At 44.2% G+C, this 23,114-nt stretch overlaps 1 protein-coding gene across 5 annotated transcripts in view; it reads left to right on the top strand.

The window, feature by feature from the left end:
* CYLD (CYLD lysine 63 deubiquitinase) overlaps positions 1 to 23,114 on the top strand; it is a 50,105-nt gene that overhangs the window by 8,227 nt on the left and 18,764 nt on the right. For 3 of the 5 annotated variants that reach the window (XM_038753659.1, XM_038753658.1, XM_038753660.1), the window contains 4 exons: positions 782 to 1,433; positions 9,134 to 9,436; positions 12,738 to 12,843; positions 21,854 to 21,952. In XM_038753659.1, the coding sequence (XP_038609587.1) occupies positions 930 to 1,433; positions 9,134 to 9,436; positions 12,738 to 12,843; positions 21,854 to 21,952 (1,012 nt within the window). In that variant the 5' untranslated portion in view covers positions 782 to 929. The remainder of the gene's footprint in view (positions 1 to 781; positions 1,434 to 9,133; positions 9,437 to 12,737; positions 12,844 to 21,853; positions 21,953 to 23,114) is intronic. The other 2 variants (XM_038753662.1, XM_038753661.1) reach the window with 1 other exon arrangement.

The raw sequence follows: 23,114 nt of genomic DNA, 5'->3' as shown, positions 1-23,114 counted from the left end.
CTAATGAGACTTTTCAAAATCTAAATTGAGGACTGGGTTAAGGGAACTTGACAATTGTCCTTGTTGACTGATTTACGTTAGTTGAATCATTGTCGTCTTTTAAGTTACTTGGCATCGGGGAAGGGAGTAGGGGGCTCTTCTTGAGGGCAGAGAGGAGAGCCCCGATAGTTCCTGGTCCTACACAGGGGCTCACTACATCCATTCATTCATTCAGTTGTGTTTATGGAACGCTTACTATTTTCAGAGCACTGTACTAAGTGCTTGGGAGGACACAGTACAGCAATAAGCAATCACATTCCCTGCCCACACTGGGCTTGCAATCTAGAGTGGAGGAGCCAGACATCAATATAAATATATAAAATTACAGATCTGTACATAAGTGCCGTGGGGGTGGGAGGAGGGAAGAGCAAAGGGAGTGGGAGATGAGGAAAAGTGGGGCTTAGTCTGGGAAGGCTTCTTGGAGGAGATGTGCCTCAATAAGGCTTTGAACCGGGGGGAGAATAGACTCTGGCTCTCCTGCTGACTGCGGTGGTATCCATTACCCAACTACTTTGAATTTTACTTAATTTAAAACAAAGTCCATGTTTCACCCTCCACACACACACCCCACCAACCCCGCTTCCCCATCTCCCCATAATTCACTTTATTTTTCAGGCAATCTCTCTTACACGTGTAGTCAGGGGATGAGTAACTTTACACATAATTTTTATTCAAATGATTGACTTCAGTTAGAGCTCATTGAAGGCAGAGATGATAAAATTTCTGTTTGCTTGTCCGTTAGGATTTTCGATCTGAAACCTCTACAATATGGACACAGAACTGCAGAAACCGAGCTCTGGGACGACAAGCGAACTGACTTTCTTCAGCGTCTCTACTAGCGTGTTACTTGTTTCTTTTTCTTGAAATCATCTTTCAAAGTTCAAATCACAATGAGTTCAGGCTTATGGAGCCAAGAAAAAATCATCCCACCCTATTGGGAAGAACGGATTTTTTTTTTGCTTCTTCAGGAATGCAGTGTCCTCGATAAACAAACCCAAAAGCTTCTTAAAATACCAAAGGGGAGTATAGGGCAATATGTGCAAGACCGTTCTTTGGGACATTCAAGGATTGCTTCTTCCAAAGGCAAGAAAATTCAGATTGGATTAAAAATTTTGGAGCAACCACATGTGGTCCTTTTTGTGGATGAGAAAGATGTGGTCGAAATCAACGAGAAATTCACGGAGCTGCTCTTAGCAATTACCAATTGTGAAGAAAGGTACAGCCTCTTTAAAAATCACAACAGACTGAGTCAAGGGCTTCACATTGACGTGGGAACATCTGTGAAAGTACAGCTGAGATCAGGGGAAGAAAAATTTTCCGGAATCGTGCGATTCAGAGGACCCTTGTTAACGGAGAGAACGCTGTCAGGAATCTTCTTCGGCGTAGAGTTGCTGGTAAGTAGGCCCGGTCCTTCCATAAAGGTTTTGGTGTTAGCCAGAGTTCGGCGCAACACTTTAGAGGAACTGTCCCACCAGAATTTCCTGCCGAAGATGTTAAATGGGTTATTATAGGACTGAGTGATCAGAGAGCCAAACAGCAATGCCATGCTCAGACGGGTGCCTATGAGAAGCAGCGTGGCTCAGTGGAAAAAGCACGGGCTTTGGAGTCAGAGGTCATGGGTTCAAATCACCCCTCTGCCAATTGTCAGCCGTGTGACTTTGGGAAAGTCACTTAACTTCTCTGTGCTTCAGTTCCCTCATCTGTAAAATGGGGATTAGGACTGCGAGCCCCCCGTGGGACAACCTGATCACCCTCTATCCCCCTAGCGCTTTGTAGGTAGGTGTAGCTCCTATAAATGCTTTTGATGAAGATTTACTACTTACATGGCCAGGCACTGTTTTCAGTTTTGCCTCTTGTTCTCATGAATTTCCCCAAGTTACAAACGTAGGCGTCATCTCCTGTTCCTAATTACTGACTGAGAGGCCCATCTGTCTTCAGCTCTTGTCCTGGCAGACGTCAAGTATGTTGCATCACTTGGCTTTGCTCTTCACTGTACCTTGAAAATACTTCATTTTCTTAATGGTATTTGCTAAGTGTTCACTATGTGCCAGGCACTGTACTAAGCCCTAGGGTAGATACAAGCTAATCGGACACAGTCCGTGTCCCACATGGGGCTCGCAGGCTTAATCCCATTTTACAGATGTGGAAACTGAGAACCACAGAAGAGAAGTGATTTGCCCCAAATCACCTAGCAGACAAGTGGTAGAGCCGGTTTAGAACTCAGATCCTGACTCCCAGGCTCTGACTCCTCTGTCTGTTCCGCCGCCTTTTCTCACCTCTTACCGTCCCCCAACCTCAGTTCACCACTTTATTGCTTGGGGAGTTTGCTGTCTGCCTTTCTACCATTACTAATAATTACTGTGGTATTTGTTAAGTGCTTACTATATACCAAGCACTGTAATAAGTGCTCAGGTAGATACAGTGTAAACAGATCTAACAAAGTCTATGTGTCAACTGGGTGGTGAAGAAACGTGGCCTAATGGAAAGAGCCTGGACCTGAAGTCGGAGTCATTCAGTCAGTCAATCATATTGATTGAGCACTTACTCTGTATAGAGCTCTGTACTAAATGCTTGGGAGAGTTCATTATAAAAATATGACAGGTGAATTCCCTGCCCACAATGAGTTTATATTCTACAAGACTTGGGTTGTAATCCCAAGAGTTAGTGTTAGAGACGAGTTAGAGAAGCAGCGTGGCTCAGTGGAAAGAGCCCGGGCTTTGGAGTCAAATCCCGGCTCCTCCAATTGTCGGCTGTGTGACTTTGGGCAAGTCACTTCTCTTGGCCTCAGTTCCCTCATCTGTAAAATGGGAATTAAGACTGTGAGCCCCCCGTGGGACAATCTGATCACCTTGTAACCTCCCCAGCGCTTAGAACAGTGCTTTGCACAAAGTAAGCGCTTAATAAATGCCATTATTTTTATTATTATTATTATTATTATTATTATTATTATTATTATTAACCGGGCTCTGCCACTAGCCTGATCTGTGACCTTGGGCAAGTCACTTAACTTCTTTATACCTCAATTACCTCATCTATAAAATGGGAATTAAAACTGTGAGCCCTATTTGGAACAGACTGTGTCCAACCTGATTATCTTGTGTCTGCCCCAGTTCTTAGTATAGTGCTGGGCAGTAGTAAGTATTTAACAAACACCATTAAAAAACAAAAACCTTGAGTTCACAATCTACGGGGGAGGGGGAAAATTACTTTATCCCCATTTTTACCAATAAGGCAACTGCGGCACCTAGAAGTGAAGTGACTTGCCCAGTATCACACAGCAGACAAGGTGGGGGAGCTGAGATTAGAACCCAGGTTCTTCCGACTCCCGACCCTGTGTTCTTTCCGTTAGGCCACACTGCTTCCCATGCTGCTCTGTTCTTGTGCCCTTTCACCTCGCCGCCACTTCTGACACCATAGACCGCTCCTTGAAATCCTGTCAGGCCACAGTTTTGCGGACGCAGTAATAACCTCGTTCCTTTCCTCCCTTGGCGAGTGCCCCTTCTTAGCCTTATTTGCTAGTTGCTTTTCTGCCTCACAGCCTCTCACTACGGGGTTCCATCAGGCTCTCTTCTGGACTCCCTCCTCCCTCTGCTGTACACCCGTGCTTTCAGGGACCTCGACTGCTCACAAGGTTTCAGCTACCACCTCTGGGGAACTCTCCCAAGTACTTTGTACAGTGCTCTGCACATTGTAAATGCTCAGTAAATAGGCTTGATTACTTGGATAGTTGGCTCCCAAATACACTTCTCCCTCCCTGACCTCTCAAATTCACTCTTCCAGCCCTGACCTCTCATCTAACCTGAAAGCCCTCATTAAATACAACCTCCCTGTAGTATTTTATATACTCAAATACTTCCTTAGGTCTGTACTGTACCATAGTATCCATCAATCAATCGTTTTTATTGAATACATACTGTGTGCAGAGGAATATACTAAGCACTCAGGAGAGTACAGTTCAAGAGAGTTGGTAGACATGTTCTCTGCCCACAAGGAGCTTACAGTCTAGATGGGGAAACAGATGTTAATATAAATGAATGTCACAGATGATAATAATAATAATAATGGCATTTATTAAGCGCTTACTGTGGGGATGAAGGTGGGGAGACTATCAAGTACTTAAAGGGTACAGCTTTATGGAATCTGTCTTCCACAGTAGAGTGTAAACTCCTTGAAGGCAGAGAATATACTTTCTAATTTTATTGAACACTCCCAAGTGTCTTCTGAGGTACTCTGTATGCGACGGGTATTCAATAAGGTCTATCGATTGATTTCCTCATGCCTTCAGGACAGCTCTCTGTGGGTAGGAATTGTGTCGGTTTATTGTTATATTATTCTCTCCCAAGGGCTTAGTACAGTGCTTGCCACACAGTTAGTGCTCAAAAAATACAATCGAATGGTTGAATCTCCTCTTGGTTGTCTGGTTGGCACTTCAAACTCAACATGTCCCAAACTGAACTATTCATCTTCCTTGCTAAACCTGCTCTTCTTGTCTCTGCCAATGACACACCATCCTGCCTCTCCCCTATGCTCCCACCCCCTTGTGTCATTCATTCAGACACATTCATTGAGCGGTTATTGTGTGCAGAGCACTCTACTAAGCATTTGGGTGAGTACAATACGACAGTAAAGAGAATACACTCCTTGCTCACGACTGGCTTACAATCGAGAGACACGCTTACAGTCTAGAGTCGTCTTTGACTCCTCACTGTCTTTTTACTCTCTGTCTTCAAGGACTAAAACCTGTCAGTTCTTCCTACGCAGTATTTCTTGCATCGGCCCCTTCTTCTCCAGCCAGACTGCTACCATATTGGTCCAAGCTCTGGTCATATTGTGGCTTGACCAGGCCAAAAGCCTCCATGATAATCTACCTACCTCCAGCCTCTCCCCTGTCCAAGCTGCCCTACACTCTGCTGCACACATCATCTTCATGAAGCACCACTCATCTCACTTCTCCTCATTCCTCAAAATCCTCCAGTGGCTTCCCATTTCCCTCTCATGAAGCAGAAAATTTCCAGAATGACTTCAAGGCTGTCAGTCAATCAGTCCGGTATTTATTGAATATTTACTGTGTGCAGCCACCAACTCATTCCATCTTAGATATCGGAAGTCTCTTCCCTGCTCCTCTCAGCTTGTTCCCTCTGTTCTTTCCAAACTAAGCTTCGTGCTGTACCTCACTCTTGACTCTCCTGCCTTTCCTTATGTTTCTGTATGTAACGGCATTTGTAAAGTGGTTACTAAGTGCCAAGCCCTGTACTAAGCACTGGGATAGATACAAGATAATCTGATTGGCTGCCATGCCCTTGTCCCATGGGTGGCTCGCAGTCTAATTCATTCAATCATATTTATTAAGTGCTTACTGTGTGCAGAGCACTGTACTAAGCACTTGTGGAGAGGGAGAACGAGTACTGAATCCCCATTTTACAGATGTAGAAACTGAGGCCACCCAGAGAAGGTAAATAATAATAATAATAATAATGGCATTTATTAAGCACTTACTATATGCCAAGCACTGTTCTAAGCGCTGGGGAGATTACAAGGTGATAAGGTTGTCCCACTTGGGACTCACGGTCTTAATCCCCATTTTACAGATGAGGTAACTGAGGCACAGAGAAGTTATGACTTGCCCAAAGTCACACAGCTGACAATCGGCGGAGCCAGGATTTGAACCCATGACCTCTGACTCCAAAGCCCGGGCTCTTTCCATAGCCCAAGGTCACCCAGACAAGCCAAAGTTGGAGTCAGGATTAGAACCCAGGTCCTCTGAACCTTGCCCTTATTCTTTCATCTAGGCCATGCTGCTTCTCAAGTGCTTCTCACTTTGTTTTATACCCCCCTCTGCACTTATGTATGTGCAAACCCAATTGTATAGTTAGTGTACTATAGTTATGATTACTCTGTAAGTGTTTTAGAGTGTATACTTCTTGTGGGCAGGGGGTATGTCTTCTGCTCAGCCGCAGTGCCCCAATTGCTTAGTACAGTGCATTGTGGTCGACCAGCCAATTGATACTATTCTAACAACTACTGCTGTTCTACTCAGTCAGTTGTATTTATTGAGAACTTACTGTCTGTAGATCACTGTACTAAATGCTTGTGAGAATCTAATATAATAAACAATATAACAATAAACAGACATAATCCCTGCCCACAGTGAGTTTACAATCTACAGTCCAGCACTTAGTATAGTGCCTGGCACATAGTAAACACTTAACAAATACCACAGTTATTATTATTACTACTGTTACTATTATGTGCTCTGCCTAAGGAAACTGGGACGTAATCAGCCTCTCCTCAATTCTAGTAATTAGAGCATGCCCAAGATCTCATTATTTGTAATCCTTCTTGCCATTTGATTTTCAAATGGCGCATAAGAGATGCTGATGGAAATGGTGCAGGCCCTTCAGATTCTCTGCAGATTTGGATACTAAGTTGGTGCCACCATCTGTTCATCTTATTATTATTAGTAATAATAGTAATAAGTAATAATAATAATAATGGTATTTGTTAAGTGCTTATTATGTGCCAGGCACTGTATTAAGCGCTGAGGTGGAAATAAGCAAATCGGGTTGGGCACAGTCCCTGTCCTACAAGGGGCACACGGTCTTAATCCCCATTTTCTAGGTGAGGTAGTTAAGGCACTGAGAAGTGAAGTGGTTTTTTCCAAGACCACACAGTAGACAAGTGGTGGAGGTGAGATTAGAACCCAGGTCCTTCTGACTCCCAGGCATGTGCTGTATCCATTAAGCCATGCTGCTTCTCAAGAACATGCTTGGTGTCTTGATCATTTTCTATTTCTTTGTCTATCCTTGCATTGTCAGGCAAGGAAGTTGAGAGCAATGCCCTGTGTAAGCAGAAGTAGGTGTTTTTAATTTATGGTATTTGTTTAGCATTTATTATGTGCCAGGCATTGTACTAAGCGCTGGGGTAGAGAGAAAATAATCTGGTTGGAGTCTATCTGTCCCACATAGGGCTCTGCACAGAGTAAACACTCAATAAATACTATTGATAGTTTGATAAAGTTCATTACCTTAATGCTTATTTTTCAGGTGAGGGAACTGACTCACAGAGAAGTTAAATAATTTGCCCAAGGTCACATAGCAGACAAGTGGCGGAGCTAGGATTAGAACCCAGATTCTCTGACACCCAGGCCCGTGCTCTCTCCACTAGGCCATTGTATCTGTTATAAAAATTAGGGTGGGAGGGGAGGGCTTTTCAAGGGAAGCGTCATATGAATCCTTTATCATCTAATCTTTGCTTTGTAGCTTTTTGGTCATCCTCTCAGTAGTCCATATTTATTTGCCTGTCTCCTTGTGCTTCTAGAGCACAGTCATCAACAGCAGTTCCCTTCTAACTGATTCAAGGACTTCGGCAGAACCTTGGCTCCTCTTGAATTGGAACAGTTTCCTGGAGCACGAAAACCATATTTTGATGGCAGCTTTTCATCTTGTGTGTTGGTCCCGATCACGGCCTCATTGAATTAGGTTGAACAAGCCTGGACCTATTAATCCCACTCTACTTCATTAGCAACAGAGTCACCGTAAAGACCGCTCACTTAAAATTCTAATAGTGTTGACCCTGTGGATGAAGAATAGTCTAAGGCACTTTATACTTTCTCAGGGCAGCAAGTTTAATAGCTGTCAAATCGGCTGCTGATATCGGTAGCTCTGTAGAAATTACAATGAATGCAGCATGGAAATCTTGAGGTTTTTCTCCACACTTACCCACTATTTGATGTGCAGCAACAATGCCAAATGCAGTGCCACTTGGGGTCTTGAAAGCCCCACTGCAGTTCTGTGAGGGCATGATTAATGATATCCACCAGTAGCCAAGCCAAAAAGACTCTGACTAGGATTTTACCCATCACCAAGAACGGTGAGAACAGTAATCGTCCCTGCCATCAAATCTTCTGCCTTCCTTTTAGGGGATGGAGAGGCTGAGGAGAAAAGTCTATTTAAACATCTAGCAGCCGCAGTGGCTTCCCTGCTTATTAATTTTGGCTGGCATGACTTCAGATCTGCTAGCTTTTCTGCCTGTCAGGGTTCTAACTCCTCTGGTGCTGTTTCCATAAGGTAGAGAAGTCTAGATGCAGAAGTCTACGTGTACACCTTGTAGGGAGATAGGTTTTTCATTGGGTCTTCTCTTTGATGGTGGAAGGTGTGTACAGAAGAGCATTGAAATGCTGTTAACCATCCTCTAGACTGTAAGCTCATTGTGGGCAGGGAGTGTTTCTAGGAACTCTTTTGGGTTGTACTCTCCCAAACGCTTAGTATGGTGCTTTGCAACGTTAAGCACTCAATAATTAACACTGATCGATTACCATTTCTTCAATATTTTCTCTGCCCGGGATGAAGATGGAGCCGTCTTCATTCCTCATCTTCGTTAGAGAATGGTGAATAACTTTTTCCTTTTTAAATGGTATTTGTTAAGCGCTTGCTATGTGCCAGGCACTGTACTAAGTGCTGGGGTAGATACAAGCTAGTCAGGTTGTTCACAGTCCACATCCCACATGGCTCACCATCTTAATTTCCATTTTACAGATGAGATATCTGAGGCACAGAGAAGTTAAGTGACTTGTTCACAGTCACACAGCAGACAAGTGGCAGCAGAATTAGAACCCAGGTCCTTCTGACTCCCAAGCCTGTGCTCTTTCCATTTGGCCATTGTATAAAAGTCCTTGGCTTGCCAGGCTGTGTGGTCCTGAATGTTTTTAGTCTTGATATTCCCCTCTTCATCTTATTTTGATCCCTCCCCCTTAGACTGTGAGTCCCTTGTGGTTCAGGGACTGAGTTCGACCTGCTGATCTTATACCTACCCCCAGGCTCAATACTACGCTTGGTACCTAGTAAGCACTTAACTAATACCACTATTGTTAAGATTATTTTTATTATTGCTATTGTTATTATCTGCATGTCCCACTCTGACTTCAAGAAGGCTTTCCTGCAAATCACTCTTTGCTTTCAATCTTTTTTTTTTTCTGTCTGGTGCATAGTAAGCACTTAACAAACGCCGTTTTTTAAAAAATATATATACCTATATTTATGTATATATTTCTTGGTGCCTGACATTCAGAAACATTTTGTCTCTTTCCTCAATTTAGAAAGAGGGTCGTGGTCAAGGCTTCACTGATGGATTATATCAAGGGAAACAGTATTTTCGGTGTGATGAAGATTGCGGCGTATTTGTTGCTCTGGACAAGTTAGAGATTCTCGAAGATGATGACAACGGATTGGAAAGCGATTACGCGGCTCCGATCGATACCATGCAGGTTGGCCTTCCCCCTCTGGAAATAAATTCCAGAGTTTCTCTGAAGGTTGGAGAAGGAATAGAGTCCGGAACAGTTATCTTCTGTGATTTCTTGCCAGGAAAAGAAAGTTTAGGATTTTTTGTCGGCGTGGACATGGTAAGAAACATTTTCTTAATGCTCCGTGGTTAAAATTTGAATGTTCTGAAATTGGAATGTACAAACTTCTTCGGTGTTCATTAGGCCCCCAAATGACTCTTTTTTCTGCTGATGGGCCATGAATGATAGTGCAAAATAATGGCTCAAGAAGAGTGTTTCTATATGAATATGGAAGGTGAGAACAGTTATCTGGTATAAAGAACTCTTCTACTGGAAAAGGAGTAAATTTAAAATGGGAGAACACATACAGGGCAAAGGCCTCAGCCACTGTCACACCGGATCTCTTCCATTGGCATCTCCACCATCCCAGTGATTTGTTAAGCGCCCTACGGTGTGGGTGGAGCTAGGTGCATTGGGGGAAACAGTGAAAACCAGTGTCACAGGGCAGATAAATGCGGGCCTGACTTTGGGGTGTACTAATTTCTCCTAGCATTCTAACCTGACTAAAGGGGTGCTCCTCATCACGCTGTCAGCAGTTTGCCTCTGAAGGGGGAAGGGGGAGGTTGGGTTTTAGCTCCCATCCCCCATGTTCTGGCTCTTTGGTCTTGGAAGATCCAGAACATATGACTGTCTTCCCATTCCTTCCCAAGCCTGGGGGTCATAGCCGCTTCCTCCTGGGCAAGAGTAAGGAGGAAGATGGTGGGAGTTGAGCTTGCAGCTTCACCCCACTACCTACAGGACCTCTGTTGGAGAGATACCAGGTTCCTTATGAATCTCGCTGAGGCTCTGATGACAGTGGAGGGGTTGAGAGACATCTCAGGAGTCTCTCTCTGACAGTAGTACCAACCGGTGTTCTGAGGAATAGTTGATTGCTTTGCCCTCCCTGACCTCTAGCCTCTAATTCTCTCCTCGACCCCTTCCACTCTAGTTTCTGCCCCCTTCACCAGTGAATTCCCTCTTGCCAAATCCAGTGGCCTCTATTCCATCCTAATCCTCCTCGACCTCTCAGCTGCCTTCATCACTGTCAAACACCCTCTTCTCTAGAAACATTGTCCAACTGTGGCTTCACTGATACCGTCCTGTCTTGGTTCTCCTCCTCTCTCTCTCTGACCACTCATTCTCAGTCTCTTTCCCATTCTCCTCCTTTGCCTTCCACTCACTAACTGGGGAGTCTCTCAAGGCTCAGTTCTGGGTCTCCTATTTTCTATCTACACCTACTGTCTTGGAGAACTCATTCACTCCCATGTGTTCAACTACCATCTCTATGCAGTTGATTCCCAAATCTCCATCTCCAGCCCTGATCTCTCTCCTTCTCTGCCATCTCATATTTTCTCAGTGTCAGTCATATTTTTTGAGCCCTTACTGTGTGCAGAGCACTGTAATAAGTGCTTGGGAGAGTATAGTATGACAGTATAGCAGACACATTCCTTCTCTACAATGAGTTTACAGTCTGGAGAGGGAGAACTGCCTTCAGATTATCTCTACTTGGATGTCCTGCCAACACCTCAAAGTTAACATGTCCAAAATAGAACTCTTCATCTTCTCACCCAAACCCCGTCCTCCCCATCCTCCCTGTCTCACAAGCCCATAACCTTTGCGTTATCCTAGGCTCATCTCTCTCATTCAAGCCACATATTCAGTCTGTTACCAGATCCTGTCAGTTCAATCTTCCCAGCATCACTGAAATCTGCCCTTTCCTCTCCATTCAACCAGTTATCACGTTAATCCAAGCACTTATCCTATCCCATCTTAATTACTGTTCAGCCTCCTTGCTGGCCCCTCTGTCTTCTGCCTCTCCCCACTCCAGTCCATACTTTACTCTGCTCCCCAGATCATTTAGCTACAAAACCGTTCAGTCCATGTTTCCCCACTCCTCAAGAACCTCCGGTCATTGCCTCCCCACCTCTGCATCAAACAGAAACTCTTTACCATTGGTTTTTAAACACTCAGTCACCTTGCCCTCATCTATCTTACGTCCTGCATACTTCACTCTTCTAATGCCAAACTGCTCACTGTACCTCTATCTCGTCTGTCTCTTCGTCGACCTCTCACCCACATCCTGTTTCTGGCCTGGAATGCCCTCCCTCTTTCTCTCTGACAGAGGATCGCTCTCCCCACCTTCAAAGCCTTATTAAAAGCACATCTCCTCCAAGAGGGCTTCCCTGACTAAGCCCTCATTTCCTGTCCTCCCACTCTCTTCTGGGTCGCCCTTGCCCTTGGATTAGCACCCTTTGTTTGCCCCTCCCTCAGCCTCACAGCACTTGACATCCATATTTTATTTATTTATATTAATGTCTGTCTCCCCCCCCAGACTGTAAGCTTGCTGTGGGCAGGGAACCTGTCTACTGTTACATTATACTCTCCCGAGCACTTAATCCCGTGCTCTGAACACAATAAATGTTCAAAAAATGCAATTGATTGATGTGATTAGGGATAAACTTTTTCTAAATCCTTCATTGGTCTCTCCAATGACAATAATAATAATTGGGGCATACATCGAGTGCTTTCTGTGTACTAAGCACTGGGGTAGATTAAAAAGATAGTCAGGTCTGGCACATTCCCTACTCTCTGTGAAGCAGTGTAGGGAGGAGGGAAAACAGCTATTGAATTGCCATTTTTCAAATGAGGAGATTGAGCTGCATAGAAGTAAAGTGACTTGCTGAAGGTCCAACTGCAGGCAAGCGGCAGGGTGATTAGAACCCAGGTCCTCTGACTATCAGGCCTGTTCTCTTTCCACTAGGCCACAACGGGAATGCTCCCTGCCACCCCCAACCCAGAGGAGATCAGGGAAGCATCACAGATAATTGTGAAAGCTCCCTTGACCCATCTTCTGAGCCCACCACTGTCTTGATTTACCCTATAGCTGGGGGTTGGGCGCACATCAATTCAGGCCCCAAAGTGGGTGGTGGTGAGTCATAAACTGGAACAGAGTGATGAATTACGTATTTGACAACCTCTAGGCTCCGAGCAACCGATAGCAGGGGACTTGAATGGCCTTCCAAATTGGGGAGCATTGGGCTGAATCATTTCACCATTTGAGGGCAACTGCATAGTTGTGAAGTTGCACGAGTTTCATGCTCTCTATCTGTACTTTTGGAGAAGAGAAACCCAGGAATGTTTTTATGGTACATTCACAGTTGATCAAGGAATCTGATTTTCAACAATTCTCTTAGTATTTTATGGTAGAGTTCACTGGGGAAGGCACATCATCAGTTTTTCTTCGTCCAAGGATATTATTTTGGACAGAATAACGTTTCACGGAATAAATTATTTAACACTGGGCATAAAGTAGAACATGTAATCGCGGGGGGAAATTTCTTTAATTAATCTTTAACATTGGAGGCTTTTTTTAAATTTTCAGGATAATCCAATTGGAAACTGGGATGGACGATTCAACGGAAATCAGCTTTGTAGTTTTGCAAGTGTAGAAAGTACACTTCTCCTGCATATCAATGATATCATTCCAGGTAGGCATTATATATTTACAAAATATTTCTCGGTAGCAGACTGCTTCTAAGATGTCATTATGTGACTTTACAGTTCTGCACGTCCTGGTACTGAAGTTGCCATACCATATTGTTATGGTATTTCCTAAGCTCTTAAGCTCAGTGTCCAACATTGCTCTAAGCACTGCTAGATCAATTATATGATATAATTAAAAGTCAATTATATGTTACTATATATTAGTGATTTACATTTTCACTAAACACTTGAGGTAGCATAGATAGGACTCAGCTTCATTTTTTCTCCCCCTTTTGTTGCTGTTTAGTAATCCTTTCTGTTGACTAAGCGTTGCTTATTTCTCTTATGTTCTACAAAAAGTTATCCTTGCCTTACTCAGATGTTTTTTGTGACACCAGTTGCCGTGAAGTTTTGTGTATTCAAATCCCCCTTTGGCAATAACATCAGCAGCGTTTAGGTGTCAGGTTCTATTTGCTGCTGTTGTGTGTGTTTTCCCAATTCAGGGGTGAGCTCAGAATGACTATATTGTTATTTTTAACATTATCAGTGCCGCCAGATAGGACGATTCTCTTTTGAGCAAGAGAGATATAAAGCAGAGAGGTCAAGGTTTAAGAATAGTCCTAGGTTTGGTTTATAGCGGCTACTGCCATTGCTAGAGAAAAGACTGGCATTGGTATCCTTCAACTGGGGGTTAGGGTGGCATGCCATTTGGCATGTCATACTACCCTTTGGTCAAGGCTCAGTCTTCTACTCCTTTTATTAATAATGATATTTGTTAAGTGCTTCCTATGTACCAGGCACCATGCTAAGCGCTGGGGCTGGAAGCAGTGTGGCTCAGTGGAAAGAGCCCAGGCTTTGGAGTCAGAGGTCATGGGTTCAAATCCCGGCTCTGCCAATTGCCAGCTGTGTGACTTTGGACAAGTCACTTAACTTCTCTGTGCCCCAGTCACCTCATCTGTAAAATGGGGATTAAGACTGTGAGCCCCCTGTGGGGCAACCTGACCACCTTGTAACCTCCCCAGCACATAGAACAGTGCTATGCACATAGTAAGCGCTTAACAAATGCTATCATTATTATTATTATTACAAGAAAATTGAGTTGGACACAATCCCTGTCCCAAGTGGGGCTCAGTCTCAATCCCCATTTTACAGAAGAGGTAACTGAAGCCCAGAGAAGTGAAGTGACTTGCCCATGATCAGACAGCAGACAAATGGCGGAGCCGGGATTAGAACCCATGACCTTGTGACTCCCAGGCCCACTGGGATGGGTGATCCTCTCTTTAACTTTCTTTGGCCAACACCACCTTTAGGAATGCAAAGATCCTAGGGACCATGGGACTTCAGAGAAATAGCATTACAACTGGAGAGGTTGTTTTTTTTTTTAAGGGTATTCGTTAAATGCTAACTGTGTGCCAGGCACTGTACCAAATCTTCCTAAATCCGCCTGCTTCTGCATGCCATGAAGATTGTTCAAAGAACTTGAAATTAACCTATCATTCAGGAATGGCCTAAATTACTTCATTCAATCATATTCAGTGAGGGCTTACTGTGTGCAGAGCACTGTACTAAGCACTTGCGGGAATATAAGCGCTTAGTACAGTGCTCTGCACGCAGGTGGTAGATAGGAGATAATCAGGTTAGATGCAGTCCATGTCCCACCTGGTGCTCACTGTCTTAATCCCCATTTTACAGATGAGGTAACTGAGGCCCAGAGAAGTGAAGTGATTTGCCCAAAGTCACACAACAGGCAATCGGCAGAGCAGGAATTAGAGCCCAGGTCCTCTGACTCCCAGATCCGGGCTCTTTCCACTAGGTCACGGTGGACAACTTGAAGCAGCAAGAGTCGTGGCAATACCTGATTTGTGTTGGCTACCCTTTGTCAGCTTCCCTTGCACCACTTCACAATGGCACAACAACACAAAGACTGTCATTGGGTGGAACGGCCTATTGGTGTACCTGTGTGGAAAGGACTTTGTGTTCCACAACGATCTCTCCAGAAACACATGTAACACACCAGCATCAGGTTTTCTGAGCAGTCAATCAATCAATCATATTTATTGGGTTCTTACTATGTGCAGAGCCCCGTACTGAGCACCTGGGAGAGTGTAGTACGACAGAATTAGCCTTCCCTACCCATAATGAGCTTACAGTCTAGAGGGGGAGACGGACTTTAATGTGAATAAATAAGTAATTTGTAATAACATATTATTTAAAGCTATGTACACAAGTGCTGTACAGTTGGGTGGAGCGAATACCAAGGATCTCAAGGTCATAGATGACGCGGAAGGGAAAGGGAGCCGGGGAAAAGAGGCCTTAATCGGGGAAGGACTCTTGGAGGAGGTGTGACCTTAATAATGCTTTCAAGGTGGAGAGAGTGGTGGTCTGGCGTGTATGGAGGGGGTGGGAGTTTCAGGCAATGGGGGGGCGGATGTGGGAAAGGGATTGGCGGCGAGAAAGACGAGATGTTTATATGTTTGTACATATTACTCCATTTATTTATTTATTTTACTTGTACATATCTATTCTATTTATTTTATTTTGTTAGTATGTTTGGTTTTGTTCTCTGTCTCCCCCTTTTAGACTGTGAACCCACTGTTGGGTAGGGACTGTTTCTATATGTTGCCAACTTGTACTTCCCAAGCGCTTAGTACAGTGCTCTGCACACAGTAAGCGCTCAATGAATATGATTGATCAGGGCACAGGGCGTAAGTTGGCGCTAGAGGAGTGGAGTGTGTTGGCTAGGCTGTAGTAGGAGATTAGGTGAGCAGGTACTGTAAGCCTAGTTCAGTTTGGTTCTACTGCCCCTGGTGTTTTCTGATGAAATATCAGGGCCCCGCTTCTAGGCAGCGGTGAACGACAGGTATCTAATGGTAATTAATTAATTAATTAATGATGGCATTTATTAAGCGCTTACTATGTGCAAAGGCACTGTTCTAAGCGCTGGGGAGGTTACAAAGTGATCCGGCTGTCCCACGGGGGGCTCATAGTCTTCATCCCCATTTGACAGATGAGGGAACTGAGGCCCAGGGAAGTGAAGTGACTTGCCCAAAGTCACACAGCTGACAGTTGGCGGAGCTGGGATTTGAACCCATGACCTCTGGCTCCAAAGCCTGCGCTCTTTCCACTGAGCCATGCTGCTACTACCCCGAGAATGTGGTAGTTGACACCAATTCCCTGTATGCATGTCAGGAATCTGTGATTAATCAATATCCAAACTGTCACTTCCCGGGAGGGATGGCAGGATGGTTGGGTAGAGAGTAGGCTTGTAGGAATTTTGGGAAAGAGTGGCAGAAGGACTGGAGAACTGGGAAGCAGTGCAGCCTAACGGATAGAGCACAGACCTGGGAGTCAGAAGGACGTGGCTTCTACTCCGGGCTCCTCCACTTGACTGCTGTGTGACCTTGGGCAATTCACTTGAGTTCTCTGTGCCTCAGTTACCTCTTCTGTAAAATAGGGATGAAGACTGTGAGCCCTTTGTGGGACAGGGTCTGTGTCCAACCTGATTAGACTGTATCTGCCCCAGCCCTTAGAACAGTGTTTGATACACAGTAAGCGCTTAACCAATACCTTCACTGGGCTTGGGAACTGCAAGAGAGGCTGACTGAGCCTTATCCCTGTCACTGGTCTCTCATTGACCCTCCTGCCTCTTCCCCCACCATCCATTTCTCCAGCTCCCCCAGCCCTGGCGGCTCCCTCTACTCCCTACTTCATCCCTAAAACTTGGAAGGGGAATTAGGCTTTTGTAGACCACCACAGGGGAGGCTGGGCTCTTCAACATTCATACGTCTTCTGACTGAGTTTTCCCCACCTTTCACACATACTCATGGTTAGCCAGTGCCATTACCTACCTGGAAGACGAATAACAAGGCATTACAGGGCTAAGAAATCTTTTTTTAAAAAAACACTACACATATGTGGGGAAGCCGATTCTAAACAAGTTAAATGCTTTATAGCCGGAATCATGAATGATAGGGTGTAATGCCTAGTGGCGCTTTGCGTTTGGCTGGTGGGTTTATAGCCTAAAACACTTTACTGGATGTGGGACCTCTACAACCACATTTTCATTCCTTCCTACCAGGACTTCAAAGTAACGGGACTCATAGTTGCACCCTTAAATCCCATTTTGTCCATGAACGGAACGTGGCTTAGTGGAAAGAGCTCGGGCTTGGGATCAGACGTGCGTTCTAATCCTGACTCTGCCACTAGTCAACTGTGTGGCTTTGGGGAAGTCACTTTACTTCTCCGTACCTCAGTTACCGCATCTGTAAAATGGGGATGAAGACTGTGAGCCCCACATGGGACAATCTGATTACCTTGTATCTACCCCAGCGCTTAGAACAGTGCTTGGCACATAGTAATAATAATAATAATCATAATAATGATGGCATTTAGTAAGTGCTTAACAAATACCAACATTATTATTATTATAGTACATACTTAAATACCAAAAAACAAAACAAACAACAAACTAACCTGATCTGTGTATCTTTATATTTGGATCGCTGGATTTGGAAATTTTTAGATTTCATATTTTAAAATTAAGTTTCCATTCTTAATGTATCCCTGCCTAATCTTTTCAACTTCCAGGGCTCTGTGAAGAGTTAGACTGGACTTTAGTAATCTTTTCCTCCCGCTTCCCCCGAGTAGGTCCAGAAAAGTAAGATAAATATGGTTTCCTTGGACATTTATTTAGAAGAAAATTGAAATATTTGTCTGGCAACATATTTATGTAAACAAGGTACTCTTTCCGGATTATCCTTGTATTCTAAATTGGACAAGATACTCTTTTACACATTCTCAGGGCATTTGGAAAATGGATGCCTTTTAATCTTAACCTTCCCCTAATGATTCATTTATCTCCTGGACCAGGAAAAATATACATTTTCATTCTTTTGCTTCCAGAGCTGTGTGTGGAATTGGGTTCAAAGATTTTTCAAGGGCCAGTTGAGGTTGCCATATGTATTTTAGTCTTTATCGTAGTTTCCGCTGAAGTTCCAGGAGTGTATGCAAATTTTTATCATACAAAGCTGGCAAATATTTAATAATAAAAAAAATCAGTTCTCAAAGGAGACTTCTGAGATAGCTAAGTAGAGATGAGTAGAAAGAAGGTAATATTTTCCCAGCAGCAATAACCGCTGTGGGTTAACAGAATTATGCCTCTGGGGGGCACAGATGTAGTGTAATTGAAGTGCTCTACCAATTTAGAGCTTCTGTTCTTACTCTGTTTTGAACTCTATAAAACGCTTGCCGTAAATTCTCCGCCTGGCGATTACTTGTGGAAATGGTAAATTTCTGCTTGTATTAAGGTGACCTGGTGTTCTGACTTTGGAGAGTCAACTACCACTGTCCACTTAACTTTTTTAGCGGGACATGGTTTTTCATCACAGAAACCTCAAGGTCACAGAATACTGCTCTTTTTTTCAAAAAAAAAAAAATGGCTGGCATCTTAGTCAATGGGCTAGAGGAAGGCAACAGTCCATGTTTCCCTTAGGTGGTCGGGAGGAGGCAGATGAGCCAGGGGGTGGGTAGGAGGAGTGAGTAGGCCACTAGGGGCTACTGTTTAAGCTCACGGGCCAACTGGGCCCACTGGAACTTGGTCCTAGCGCTGAGCTGGGTCTGCTTTCCTCAGTGACAGTGACAGCTCAATTGGTCTGTCGTGGCCCACCTGCCAGAGCCACTGCTATTCACGTGGGAACAGTGGTGCTGGAAGATAATGTGGCTCAGAGGGTGAATACCATCTCCTTCGCCACCCATCTCTGGCCTCATCCTGATTCAACTTGACCGGAATTCTGACCACTTAGATTGAGCTACTCTCCCAAGTACTTAGTACAGTGCTCTGCACACAGTAAGTGCTCAATAAATACCATTGAATGAATGAATGATTTTTTCCCCCTTTTTTTTTTTTTGATGGCATTTATTAAGCGCTTACTATGTGCCAAGCACTGTTGTAAGTGCTGGGGAGGTTACAAGGTGTTCAGGTTGTCCCAACTGGGGCTCACAGTCTTAATCCCCATTTTACAGATGAGGTAACTGAGGCACAAAGAAGTTAGTGACTTGCCCGAAGTGACACAGCTGACAAGTGGCGGAGCTGGGATTTGAACCCATGACCTCTGACTCCAAAGCCCATGCTCTTTTCACTGAGCCATGCTGCTGACCAGTTGGTCATATCCAAGTGGTGTTAAATGGCTCTTTCATTTTTTTTTTTAAAGGTCCAATTTTATTGAATTTAACTGCACTTTTGTTGTATTTATTAAGAGCTTACTATGTGCCAGGCACTGTACCAAGGGTGGGGATAGATAGAAGCTAATCAGGTCAGACAGAATCACTGTCCCCCATAGGGCTCACAGTTTTAATCCCCTTTTTACATATGAGGTAACTGAGACACAGAGAAGTGAAGCGACTTGCCCAAGGTTACACAGCAGGGAAGTGGCCGAGCTGGGTTTAGAGCCCGGTCCTTCTGACTCCCAGGCCCTTTTGGTATCCACTAGGCCATGCTGCCATCTTTGCCCAACCTTGTTTTGAGATTACATGGATGTTTTTTCAGTTTTGTTTTTAATTTAGGACTGGATTTCTAAGTTGAGGAGTTTCAGTGGGCTGGAGTCATCGTTTGTTCCATCACAGTGTAAAGCAGAAAAGAATCCCCAACACATGAAGCTTAGCTCGTGTACAATCAATATCGTTCTCCACGGCTTGTGGCCTGACAAATAGAGAAGAAAGATTTTAAGTATTATTATTATTTTTTTAGTTCAGGGCTCTGCATCATCTGTATTTCAGTCTCTCTTCCAGTACGGCTTGAAATGTAGATCTGAGAAGGTATTCAGTGGCAATTAGCCAGAAAGAATCAGCTGGCACACGGGCATTATTATCATTATTATTATTATGGTACTTGTTAGGCACTTCCTATGTGCCAAGCACTGTTCTAAGCACTGGGGTAGCATTTGCTCCTTGCCGTTTTCGATTTCTTCTTTTTAAAGCTCTTGAATTCCATGGTGAAGGCTCAGCTCTGAATTTTAATAAAAGTTACGGTCGTGTTTTCTTTGGGATTCAAATGTCGGACACATGAGCCGCGCCTATATTTGGCTTCTTGGGGGTTACTGACTGCCATTGCCACCTGCTGAGACTGTTAAGGCAACCCCCCCCTGCCTCTCTCTCCCCCCACCCCAAAAGGATTAGTCTCCGTCCAGAGGAAAAGAGAGAAGCAGCAGCAATCTCTTCCACAATCCCCACGATTACCACCTCTAGCGGTCAGCTTTCCCATCGGGTGAATGTGTGTCGTGTCTCTGGGAGTGTGGCTTTTTAGTAGGTTTGAATAATAGTAAGAGGACTTGTATTCTGGTGGGCTTAATGGTAGGGGCTCTCTCTGTCCATGTGTAGCTTTATCGGGGAGATGGACTTTTGGGACCCTCTAGGGTGATCTGAGACTCTCAGGTAAGAATTTTTCCCACCAAGGTTACTTGTGTCCACGAAGACCTGTGCATCTCATTGGTGGAGTTTAGGGCATTTTCTTTCTTGTTTTGTTCAGATCCTTAGCATGTGTTTCTTCTTCAGTGAATCCGTAAGTTGACACCTTTTCACTTGTGGAATTTCAAATGGATAAAATAATTCTGCACTTTGATTTTCCTAAAAACATTTATATTTTAGCATATAATTTTACCTGAAGACTTTTTTCCTATGAAAAATGGTTATAAGTCCTTTTATCTAGCCTTTGAAATCACTGTAATTTCTTCTTAATTTAATTTAAACGGCAGAGCTAGTTGTTCAGTTATAAAATTGAACATCTCTTTTACGTCACCAACAATCCACATTGGGTTGAAATCTTTGTTTCTGAATGTCATCATTAGCAGGTATGGTTCCTTAATGTTACGAAAAATGTTTAATTCTTTTCTACATTGGCTTTCCCTTCTAGACCTTGTGTATGTCCAACTGTCCAATTTCTGTGTAGCCTGATGGCTTTGCGTGGACTAGCCTGATGGCTTTGCGTGGACCTTTGAACTCAAGTCGGTCTGGCCAAATTCTTTAGGTCCTATTCAAGAAGGCATTTGAAAATTTTGGCTAGGTGATTATTTTGCTTTAACTTTCCTTTCTACTTTTTAGGCTTCATTAAGTATATATGTGATTTAATTTTGGATATATTCTCCACTGTTAAATTAGCGTTATTCATTCCGGAATTAAAAAAAGTGTTCTGAATAATAGATGCATTTTTTAAGCATCTATGTATACATAGGCACATTTATGCATTTTTTACAATCCTTCCAATGGGAAAAATGGACCGATATAGGTCCACAGAGACATGATTACATAAACTGAAAAAGTGGAGAGGGAGACTGTCTTTTATTCCTCTTCCCACTGACTCTTTCCCCGATCCCCAGCTAGCATAAGGACCTCTAGGAGCAGTTTCATGTGAGGGATGAGAAGCAGTGCGGCCTAGTGGATACAACATGGGCCTGGGAGTCAGAAGGATCTGGGTTCTAATTCCGCCTCCTCCATTTGTCTTCTGTGTGACCTTGGGCAAGTCATTTAACTTCTCTGGGCCTCAGTTACCTCATCTGTCAAATGAGGATTAAGACTGGGAGCTCCATGTGGGACATGGATTGCATCCAATCTGATTAACTTGTATCTACCCCAGTGCCTCGAGAATGTGTATGGATGAAGGTATGAAGGCCAATATGGTGGCAAAGTGGGACTGGTGGTCTAACCTTATGGTGGTTTCTGCTCCCGGCAAGATCAATCAACGCTATTTATCAATGGCATTTTTGAGCACTTACTGCGAGTCGAGCACGATACAAAGCACCTGGGAGAGTACGAAATAACAGAGCTGGTAGATATTGTTCCCTGCCCACAAACAGCTCGCCGCCGTTTTCCCAGAGCATAAGAGAGATTCAGTGGGGATGAGTAGATTGGGCTGCAGGTCCAGGTATTGAAGAGGGAGTGTACAGTTTTGATTCCTCTGCAATAATCTGAATTTGAAATATCAAACTAAATGCAAGTTTGAAAAAAGTATTTGTCATATTTCAGAAAGTGTGACCCAAGAAAGAAGACCTCCCAAACTTGCCTTTACGTCAAGAGGTGTTGGGGATAAAGGGTTATCCAGTCACAGTAAACCAAAGGCCTCAGGTACAGTTTGATGGAGTGAAATCTTTGGTTGCTGGACAGGGAATTCCGATGAGTCGAATGGAGGAAGCCAGGAATGAGTTAACCTTTTATAAGCTCTTCATGGCCTCTTCATAAATAAGATTCTTTCTTGCTCACTGCCGGTTTCTTTGGGGCCCTGGGTTGCTGGTTCTCGGTAATTTGCGAGGCCGATATGTAAACATGGAACCAGGTGTCCTGTCTGAGCTCCTGAGGGTGAAAGAGCCTCTCTCCCTGCTTCCCGCTCAACTCCCAAGGTGCTATAATTCACCTTCAGTTGTGAGGGAGGGAGAGAGAGACAGTAAGAGAAAGAGAGATAGCCCCTTCCCTCGTTCTTTACTGGATGCGAGTTTGATGGAGACTGTTGGCACCTTCGCCCTCTGAGAACCACCGTGTTGAGGGGTGGTTGGAAGTTGGGCAGAGCATTGACCTTTGAGCCATGCAGGATTGCCACCCCCTCCCCTAGACCCAGCTCCCACACCACTACAGGCCCTGGCTCAGTTGAAGCCACTCAGCCCAAGCCCTGTACTGTGGGCTTCCAGTGCAAGAGAAGAACACATTCTTCCACCTGTTTCCCAGTCCAGGAGCTCACCACTGTCCATTCCCATCTCTGGGAAGGGTAGACTTGTGGTCAGCCTATACAAAACCAGGAAACACCGATTGAATTGCTGGAGCCTATTTGGCCTCATCTCCGGCTCATTTGCTGAGCCTGGGGTCGGAGGTTTCAGGAGATGGAACCTCCTCCCCCGCAGTGGTGGAAAACTGCTTTTAATCTTTAAGCCCCCGATTTATAGATGGCCCAGTAGTTGACGAAGCCGCGTGACCTTCTGGAAAGAGCACAGGCCAGGGAATTAGAGGACCGGGGTTCTAATCCCAGCTCCACCACTTCAGTGCTGGGTGACCTTGGTCAAGTCACTTAACCTCTCGTGGCCTCAGTTTCTTTCTCTGTGAAATGGGGATTAAGCCCTACTCCATCCTACTTGGATTATGAGCCCCAGGTGGGACAGGGACTGGGTCCCTATTGATAATCTTGTATCTACCCCAGTACTTAGAACGGTGCTTGGCACTTAGTAAGCACTTAACAAAGAACTTAATTATTTATTATGATCATTTGCAGTAAGACTAGTAATATTTATTCAACACCAAC

This window comes from Tachyglossus aculeatus, chromosome 11 (genome assembly GCF_015852505.1).
Source record: "Tachyglossus aculeatus isolate mTacAcu1 chromosome 11, mTacAcu1.pri, whole genome shotgun sequence".
Classification (NCBI taxonomy): domain Eukaryota; kingdom Metazoa; phylum Chordata; class Mammalia; order Monotremata; family Tachyglossidae; genus Tachyglossus; species Tachyglossus aculeatus.
This window is presented reverse-complemented; position numbering and strand designations above follow the sequence as displayed.